At 42.1% G+C, this 10,530-nt stretch overlaps 1 protein-coding gene across 1 annotated transcript; it reads left to right on the top strand.

The window, feature by feature from the left end:
* The first annotated feature begins 6,957 nt into the window (after positions 1-6,957).
* LOC120057030 (membrane-associated progesterone receptor component 1-like) lies at positions 6,958-10,217 on the top strand. Its single transcript, XM_039005391.1, has 3 exons — positions 6,958-7,283; positions 8,051-8,206; positions 8,784-10,217. The coding sequence occupies exons 1-3, from the start codon at positions 6,989-6,991 to the stop codon at positions 8,876-8,878; spliced, it is 546 nt and encodes a 181-aa protein (XP_038861319.1). The 5' UTR covers positions 6,958-6,988; the 3' UTR covers positions 8,879-10,217.
* Positions 10,218-10,530: the final 313 nt, after the last annotated feature.

Here is a 10,530-nt window from a genome sequence, read left to right as displayed (position 1 = left end):
CGTCCTTGGGCAGATTATGTCGGTATTCCAGTCGTAGAGGATCGGCGGGGTTCCGTGCCCCGTACCGGCAGTAGAAGGGGTCCGGATATTGTAGCCCAGGAGTGGGCTTCGGTGGTAGCACAGGAGCCCTGGCCGGGCTAGCTTCAGGCTAATTGGTGCTTGCTCCGGGATGGAAACGCTAGCCAGGAGTGGTCACCCGGGATTGCGGTTAGCTAGTTGCGAAGATCCAGATGAAAATGTTCAGAGTTTGCGGTAGGAATCCGGGGATATGGAGAGAAATAGGTCCAGTATGCTCTGGTTTGAGTCACGTTGTTCGAACTGGCAAGAGCTTTCCGAGCTAAAGGTTAGCTGATGACCGCTAGCAATGGTTTGCTAACTGATAGCTGGTAGGTAGTTAGCTGGCTAGCTTCAGTTGAGGGATTCCAGATCCAAAGTAAATAGAAATACTTTAGAAAAAAGCAGATCCACGCCACATTGGGTGAGGCGGGTTGCAGGAGAGTATTTAGAAGTTGAGGTTTAGGAAAATATTTTTAAAAGATATGCGAAGAAAAATATGTAAAAAGATATATACAAGGGACACGACAGGACAAAGAGAAAGACGTCTGACTGCTACGCCATCTTGGATTATTATATGGGGATTACCATCTTGGATTACTATCAGACCCCTTGACACAATACCCCATAATGACAAAGCAAAACCTTTTTTTTTTTTAAATGTTTGTTAATTTATACAAAATCTTAAACTGAAATATCAGAAGTATTCAGCCCCTATACTCAGTGCTTTGTTGAAGCACCTTTGGTAGCGATTACAGCATCAATTCTTCTTGGGTATGACGCTACAAGCTTAAGTAACAGTGTTGCTTCCGTCCCTCTCCTCGTCCCAACCTGGGCTCGAACCAGTGACCCTCTGAGCACATCAACAGCTGCCTTCAATGAAGAAAATGAAGAATCATTGCTCCATTGCTCCCTTGCAGAGCAAGGGAAACAACTACTTCGAGGTCTCAGAGCGAGTGACGTCACCGATTGAAATGCTATTAGCGTGCACCGCTAACTAGCTAGACATTTCACACCGGTTACACTTGGCACACATGTATTTGGGGAGTTTCTCCCATTCTTCTCTGCAGATCCTCTCAAACTCTGTCAGGTTGAATGGGGAGTGTTGCTGCACAGCTATTTTCAGGTCTCTCCAGAGATGTTCGATCGGGCTCTGGCTGGGCCACTCAAGGACATTCAGAGACTCGTCCCAAAGCCACTCCTACGTTGTCTTGGCTGTGTGCTTAAGGTCATTGTCCTTTTGGAAGGTGAATCTTTGCCCCAGTCTGAGGTCCTGAGCGCTTTAGAGCAGGTTTTCATCGAGGATCTCTCTGTACTTTGCTCCGTTCATCTTTGCCTCGATCCTGACTAGTCTTCCAGTCCCTGCTGCTGAAAAACATTCCCACAGCATGATGCTGCCACCACTATGCTTTACCGTAGGGATGGTGCCAGGTTTCCTCCAGACGTGACACTTGGCATTCAGGCCAAAGAGTTCAATCTTGGTTTCATTAGACCAGAGAATCTTGTTTCTCATGGTCTGGGAGTCTTTAGGTGCCTTTTGGCAAACTCCAAGTGGGCTGTCATGTGCCTTTTACTGAGGAGTGGCTTTCATCTGGCCACTACCATAAATGCCTGATTGGTGGTGCTGCAGAGATGGTTGTCCTGGAAGGTTCTCCCATCTCCACAGAGGAACTCTAGAGCTCTGTCAGAGTGGCGAGTGGCCATCAGGTTCTTGGTCACCTTCCTGACCAAGGCCCTTCTCCCCCGTTTGCTCAGTTTGGCCGGCTCTAGGAAGAGTCTTGGGGGTTCCAAACATCTTCCATTTAAGAATGATGGAGGCCACTGTGTCTTGGACCTTCAATGCTGCAGAAATGTTTTGGTAACCTTCCCCAGATCTGTCCCTTCTACGGGCAATTCCTTCATCCTCATGGCTTGGTTTTTGCTCTGGCATGCACTGTCAACGGTGGGACCTTTATATAGACAGGCGTGTGCCTTTCCAAATCATGTCCAATCAATTTAATTTATCACGTGACAGTGCATGTCAGAGCCAAGTTGTATGGAAACAAGTTCAATGAAAACAGGATGCACCTGTGCTCAATTTCAAGTATCATAGCAAAGGGGCTGAATACTTATGTAAATAAGGTATTTCTGTTTTTAATTTTTAATAAATTTGCAAACATTTCTAAAACCTGTTTTCACTTTGTCATTATGGGGTATTGTGTGTACATTGCTGAGGATTTTTATTTATTTCATAAATTTTAGAGTAAGGCTGCAACGTAACAAAATGTGAAAAAAGTCAAGGAGTTTGAATACTTTCTGAAGGCACTGTATATCAATATTTGTGCATAAAGTTGTTTCCACCGCCATTTCTCGCATAATTAATTTTACATACATAAAAAGATATCTCCATGTTGAACAAACAAATTATCGGATTGGATTTTTGTCCATCCTCCCCTGATTCAGAATAAATCATTTTCATAGTCATGGCACACTTTGTGTAAGAGCTATTGAAGATTGACAGCCCAAAAAATTATACAAAATAATAATAATCAAATAATATATATAAACTGAATTTTTGACCATTCTCCCGACTCAGAATATATATTTTTCATAGTCATGGCACGCTTTGTCTAAGAGCTATTGAAGATTGAAAGATGAAAAAAAAATGTAAATAAAGAATTTTTACAAAAGTCCAAGATCCAGGATAATTTTTTTAAATAAATACAAAAATTAAGCCATGAAAGCTTAAACATGCATTATGCAAAAAACGCTCTGCCATTTCTTGGTTCCCCAAATAGTTTGCTTTGCCTCATTTCTATTCATGTGACAAATAAGCTAGTATAGTGTAGAGAATCATTGTACCATCTAAATCGCTGTGAAATTTTCAGCTGTTTGAAGCTGGTGTAAAAGACTTAAAAACGAAACTTAAGAGTCATTGGACAAAGGCATCTTCTGTAGGAGGGCGTTTTGTTAAGTTTTGCCAGAGTGAAGAAAAGTAGCTAACAGCTAACTGCTCTCATGGCTCATCATTGAGCAGAGCAGCCCAAGCGGAGCCATTGCTAGACTCGGGAACTCATGGGGACCATGAGCAGGTTAGATATGATTTCACCATGGGAGCAACAACTGGCTACCATTTTCAGACAAATATGTTCAACTCATAGCTAGTTTATCCAGTGACCATCCCATTTAGAAGGATAGCTACTGACTGAAATGTAGCTGGCTAGCTAGCATGCTGGCTCACACTGGCCATGCAGTAGCCATCTAGCTAACTAATAATGGAGGCCAAAAGACTCAGCTATCTAGACTTAGGAACTCATGGGCACACAGGCTACATTAAACAACTGATTAGACATGATTACACCATGGGCAATAATAACTGACAACTAGTTCTTTTTCAGACCAATATTTTCAACTCTTCAACTTAGTTTATCCACTGACCACCACATTTAGGAGAATAGTTAATTACTGAAATGTAGCTAGCTAGATTACAGGCCAGGCAGCAGGCACTAACTAATCGTGGACGCATGACCTATTTGTATTGCTAGCTAAACAGATGGCTCTGTAGAGTATCTGTGATGTCATGCACTCAAGAAGGCTCAACCAATCACCTGCAGCGTTCTATGTTGAGACTAATGAATATTCATGAAATTGCCCCTGCCTTCCTATGGAAGGACATTTCGCAGACCGTATGGGCTGTGCACGCAGAAGAAAGTGGAGATCTGCACATCATATGTCGGTGTTCGGAGGTTGGAACTAAACAAGTATTTCCGCACTAGGACAGGAATTAGGTCAAAATAGTGGCGTCAACTTCCTCTGGAGGGGGCCTTTAAAGATAACTGGGAACAAGGTCAAGTCATGACATCAGTGATCTTCAGGTTCGTTTTTGTCTTGAACACACTGAAATCTGGGATTTCCGAGTTCCCAGTTGTTTTGAACACAAGACAAGTACATTACGGTCCTCCCACCAAACGTTTTGTGTACACAGACAGACGCGTCGAACAGAAGCTTGAGAGGCAGTTTTCATATAGGTGACTAGAAGGAGACCTGGCTGACGACTGTGGCAGCATGGAGAGGCCAGAGAAAGCTAGACTAGGAAATTGGGCTAAGAAACAGAAGGTGGGTATTTGGAGAAAGGCCATCAGTGCGTGTTCTGTGAACAGTACAGCGGATGATGGCACGGTATGAGAGTGGTGAACGGATAGATGTGGTTATGAACAGCGAGGAAGGAGAAGAGTGTAATGCATTGGGAAAATGTGTGTTGAGGAAGAATGGCACCAAGTACAAACCATATTCTGCTGCCTCTGATGGAGGAAATTTAACTAGAAATATAACCAGACGAGAGTGAGGATAAATTACCTGTGGTGGCAGGTGTGGTGAAGACCTCAGAGTCCGAGCCTCAGCCCGATGTTCATGCAAAGGATGATTCAGGCTCAGTGTGAGTGACATTTTTGGAGAAAGTGAACCACTGACTTTTGGCTGATCCATATGAAGTCTCAGGCTGGGTAAAAAAGAAGTTGAGTACTGTTCGTTGAAGGTAGCTCGAAGTGGACCTGTGATGATTTTCTGTGTTTCTTCCGTCCAGAAGGAGCAGGCGCTTCACGTTACGTGACTAGGGACATGACCTGTGACATGCGTTGCTCTCCAGAGCAGGGTGCACTGAAAGCAGTGATTATGCCTGGGGTGGCGTTAAGTGTTGAGGTGGAGCAATTGAAATGGAAAATTACATGTCTGTGACGCTCGCTGTTTGGTGCGACGCAGACCCAGTGGCGAGTGTGGTGAAACTGAGAAGACACTGTATGTCCTTTTTTAGTTTTGAATCAAAGTCTTTACCTGATAAAGTCATGTTAGGATATGTCAGTTATCCAGTGAGAGCTTTTGTGCTGAACCCACTAAGGTGTTTGACTCCAAGTTGATCATGTTGCAGCAGTGAGTAGGACGGAGATTCTGAGATTTGAGAAGTGTGCAGGAGTGCATGGGACAAAGGAAGGTGTAGTATCGGTGGAAAAAACTGTGTGTGTCAATTGTGAGGGTGCCCATGTTGCTGGGGATCAGAAGTGCCCAGTGCGATAGACAGGTTGAGGGAGCAGAACAGAAGGTGTCCTATACTGAGGCAGTGGAGATAGTAGAGGATGATGGGCCAAGGATGAGTTGTAGGCCAATGCAGAGTGATACAAATTTGTGCTTCAGTAAGGTTGGCTTCTTATCAACTGTACCTCAGAAATGGAACGTAAATCACAGAAAATATATGTTGTGGTGGCAGCTGCAGAGAAGTACTTGGGTGTATGAGGTTTTACTGCAGAAGTGTTACATGGTGTGTTGAACGAAAGAATCCCATCCTCCCAGGCCGTCTGCCTGGTGTAAGATCAGTTAGGGTCAAAGTAGTGGAATGGGGTGGTGATTTTATTTTTAATGAAATAGGGGTATATAGGTGTAGGGTTAGTTGGTGGTGCATTTTTATCCTTTTCCCCCTTCCTTTTTTATTTTTGTATCACAAAATGTAAAGTGATTGACCACACACTACCGCACAGTAGGTGGCGGCATGCACAAACAAAGTGTGCGAACGCCATGATACCAAAGTAGACAGTCCTGCTATCAAATATTATATATGAACACTGACGGAAGATGGCGGAAACTGAGGTTTTGTTTGAAACTGCTAGTGAGTCGAGTGAAGCTAATAGTACAGAAAGTGAGAATGAGTGGGTTACAGTGGCGAAGAAAAGGGGAAATGAGAAGTAAAGCTATGTTGGAAAAGAGGAAACCACGAGACCCATTTTTGGTCGGAGTCAGGGTTTTGGATGAATGCTACTTGGGAAATCCGCTTAACTTTTCCAGGAAAATCTGGAATGTGTTGGAAGAAAGTGTGGAGTCGGTGAGAGTCACAAGAAGTGGTCTTATTTAGATTTCTTGTGTGTCTGCAGAGCAGAAGATGTGTGTGATAAGACTCAAAAAGATATCGGAGTGTAATGTTTACTGCATGGATTTTCATAACAGGGGGGTATTAGGGGGGTATTTCTCGGATGATGCAAGAAATAAAGGCAGAGGATATAACTGAAGACTGATGGAGTGGTTGGTGCACGTCGATTGACCTGTATGGTGGATGGAGAAAAGAAGTTAACTTCATCCATGCTACTGTTCTTTGATGAAGAGTCTCTTCCTTGTCATATAAAGTTAGGATTCATGAGATACCCTGTAAGAGCTTTTGTGCACAGGCCCATTCAGTGTCATAAATGTAAAATATTTGGTAATGTGTCAAGTGTGTGCAGAAGGATAGAATATCGTATGCCAGATGAAGGGAAATGCTGCAACTGTGGAGGTGAACATCTCCAGGAATTCTTGGAGTGCCCTGTTAAGGTGAAGGAGAATGAGGTGGCAAGGGTAAGGAGTGTCCAGCATGACTCCTATCTGGAGGCGGTGAAAAAATCGTAAGGAACGAGTAGCGGGGAAGAAGCAATAGTAGTAGAGCCACCAAAACCAGTGAAGGTTTCTCATCAACTGAGGGATAGTGAAATGCTACATGTTAAAAAGGTGGACTCTGTATTATTTATTGCAATGGTCATAAACTGTACAGCACAAGCGGAGAAAAAGTCTAAGAAAATTGGAATCGTGAATGCCGCTGAATGTTTTTTGGGTCTGTGATTTCACAGCCGAGGCGGTGCAAGAAATCCTGTCGGTGAATGGAGCCCCATCACAGGCCCCTGAGCATGTGTAGGGATATATTTTAGAGTGGACTGTGATTGAAGAAGTATGATTACATTTTTAAAAACATACAAAAATAGTTGACGTATTTTGTTTTGTATGATGTCGTTTTCCCCCTTTCCCGATGTTTTTTTGTTGTTTCTTATTCAATACCCCGTCCAGCTGGTGGCGGTAATGTACCATAAACATTGAATGCCAATCGCCGTTAACCCCATCAAAGAAGAAGATACCAAAGAAGAAGAAGCATACAGCGATAAACATGGCTGATACAAAGGGAGCAGATGAAACTACTCCAGGAGTTTTGCAGGAAATGTTCACGTCTCCGTTGAATTTGAGTCTGCTTGGCCTCTGCATATTTCTTTTGTACAAAATCTTCCGCGGAGACACACCTGCAGATATGGGCGAGGTTGAGGAACCTCTGCCTAAATTCAAGAGAAGAGATTTCACGTTAGCGGAGCTACAACCGTACGATGGCCTGCAAAATCCAAGAATTCTTATGGCTGTCAATTCAAAGGTGTTCGATGTTACCAGAGGAAAGACATTCTACGGGCCAGGTAAAATAAGTTGTAGGCTATTTGTGCTCATGTGGCGCAACACCAGCTATTTCTGCTCAAATGAATGGTTGGTGCAACCGTAGCCAACTGGCTTGCTGGTCACTCAGTTTTATTCTTAGACTTGTTACTTTGTCTATTGAATTATGTGTATATATATTTTTTATTTCGAAGTTGTTGCATTGGAACTACGACCATCTAAAACGCCACATCCCCTTCTTTATGAATCACCCGCAGTCGAATTTCACAACACGCTAACTGGCGTGTTCAGCCGAGTTGGCACAATGGCATGTAACCTCTCACCAAGTTGATTGATCCTGCACTGTCACACAACCCCCGAAGAACACCCTTCCTTAAAATGTATAGAAATTGCATATCTTCTCAGTCTGTATTGAGGTGTGTGCTTGTTGCCTTCCTGCTATTTCAAAATAAAGGTTGACACAGCCTTGCACAAAGGTTAAATGTTCAATTCAACAAGACCATATGGTTGCACAAAAAAAGTATTGTTGAGGAATACTGTAAAGCAGTACTAGCTCTCATTTAAAGGATTCAGTCTGTACCTTCTGTCAGTCTCAATATTTAGAATAGAGGACTTGTTGTTAGGGGGGGCTTATCTTTGAAGCCATCAGTAAGCTACTGTATGAATGTTGGAGAGCATGTGTAATTTAATTAGCAGATAAATAAAATTGTATATTTTCTGTCTTCACAATCACATTTTAGTTTATAGAATATTTGGCTGAATTTCAAAATCTGTGTGTGATGTTTTCCAGAGGGTCCTTATGGAGTGTTTGCTGGTAAAGATGCCTCCAGGGGCCTGGCCACCTTCTGTCTGGAGAAGGAGGCCCTGAAAGAGACCCACGACGACCTCTCGGACCTCAACGTCATGCAACAGGAAAGCCTCAATGAATGGGAGACCCAGTTCACTCGTGAGTTGATGCAGGAGTTGGTAGTAGTTGCTACAAAACACTGATCTACGTTCAGATACTGTATTTTCAACTTCTACCTCTAGGGAAATGGACCCCTTGCAGTTAACATCACACGCACCCACTATCCACTCAACAGTGCAGGTTGTTGATGAACCAAACAGCTTTGATGACCCTTAGAACTATTGATGTTTAAAATGTAGGTCTATGTGCCGCAGGGAATAACTTGTCTTGTGGTGGTCCAGTCTTTTTGAGCTTAAGTCAACTACTGTGTTCCTCTTGTGTGACTTGGCAATGATAGAAGAGTTGGCTACATCACATACAAAAATATGGTACCATGCCAAGGGATAACATAATGCTACTTTGCATCAAAATGAATCTGTTAGATACACTTTCATCTACATTACATTGAATACTGCTTTAAATTTAAACCCACACATGGGAGTCTTTTATTTAAAAAATAAAAATAAAAAATTTGAAATAGCTGTTCTCTACCCCAGTGATTATCATGTTCTTGAGATGGTCTCTGTTGTCTGAAGGTCCCCGAGGGACTCAGTAATTTTCATCTTTCCTTTCACAGAAAAGTATGACTACGTTGGGAAACTTCTGAAACCTGGAGAAGAACCCACAGAGTACACGGATGACGAGGAGGTCAAGGACAAAAAGATGGACTAGAACTCACGAGTGCACAAGGGAAATTCAGATGCCTTAATTTTTTCAGGATAATGTTATGCATATTGCCTTGTGTTGCAGCCATTGAGTGAAATGCTTTCACCTGTATGGTTTTTGTATTATGTCATGGACCACCTCTTATGCTAATTTCATATGCCATTGACCTTCATTAACCTAAAATACACTTGATTTTGGTAAAGGTTAGAATAATTATTGAATACTGTACTGTCATTGAAGTTATACAGGTAGTATTAGTTGTAATGTAGAGGCTGTTGTAGGATCTATTACTGTAGCTCAGTGTTCATTTTGGCCATCTTCTAGATTGTCATTTTGACTAAAATATTGTCTTAGTCACGTTTTTGTCATTTGTATAATCATTAAGTCTAGTTATTGTCAAAATTATAGAAACAGTTGGCCATTTTAGTCAACTAAATGCCCTTTCGTTTTAGTCACATCACATTTGTATTGCCTCAACCTATAGTAAACATAAATAATTGACTTCCATGTGTACAAATCTACATAGCCTTGTCCTACCAACATATTTTTCTGCATAACATATTCCCAACAGCAAAAATATGACTAACATATGTAACAGTTATCTGGGTGTGTACATTTCTAATTGAGCCTACATGATATTGAGCATGGCATGCAAAACAAACACACACAAGCGCAGAGAGTGTGTAACACAATCACCAGATGGTGCCGCAAAGTAGTATGGGTTGGTTGCTCCTCCGTCACTCGGTCGTGTCATTTCCGTTGTTATCAACGTTCCACTGCCACATTGATGTCCAAAAGTAGAACGGGCTAATGACAATTTCACCCAGTGATATAGTCAAGTCACTAAACCTCAAGTCCGGATCGAGTTACCAGTGGTCGAGTCCTGGTCCAAGTGCTCAAGTTTGAGTCACTGGGTCCACATTAACTTAAAGTTATTAACCCAGTCAGATATATAGTGTAGTGGCAAGATGGATTTAGTCAAGTTGTTTGCTACTCATTTACCATTATTGTTGTGCCATCAAATGTTTGGTAATGTTACCAGGGCCACTTTCATTTTCAAAACATTCTTGAATGTTGCAAATAGAAATTCCATTAAGAGTCAACGTTATTTCTTATTCAACATGTCAGAGAGGCATTTTTGTTCTACATTTTTATCTAAATGTTACTGAATGTTGACCTGCTGAACACGCCCTAGTTTGTTGGCTATAACTAGGTATAGAAGTAACATGACTGAAGGTGTAGCCTTAACAAATGGTTAACGGTCTGGTCTGCAAGTAGCCTAGTTTAAGAATGTCCGCTTTGGTTTAATGAATGTAAAATGCCAATAAACAATAGAAAAACGTTGCGCCGGTATTAAGGGTCATGTCTTTTGAGCAGTAATGGCTAGAATCAAGTAGTTTTCTCTGAGGAAAAGAGATTTGGCTAGTACGTTGGCTACAGAACCTGGCTATAAAATGCAGTGGGAAAAGTGGGAGGGTTGAGCGAGACCACAAATTCAAAAATGTTTCTATACTCAAGGGAGAGAAACATAGCTAGACAGTTTTACTATTAAACTTAATGTTATTTTATTTTGTAAAGCATCTTGTGTTTGTTAACCAGGCAAAGGGTATCTTACTAGAAGGCTGGTGGGGACTTATTAGCTATAGGGAAGCAAGAGA

This window comes from Salvelinus namaycush, chromosome 12, assembly GCF_016432855.1.
Source record: "Salvelinus namaycush isolate Seneca chromosome 12, SaNama_1.0, whole genome shotgun sequence".
Lineage (NCBI taxonomy): Eukaryota > Metazoa > Chordata > Actinopteri > Salmoniformes > Salmonidae > Salvelinus > Salvelinus namaycush.
This window is presented reverse-complemented; position numbering and strand designations above follow the sequence as displayed.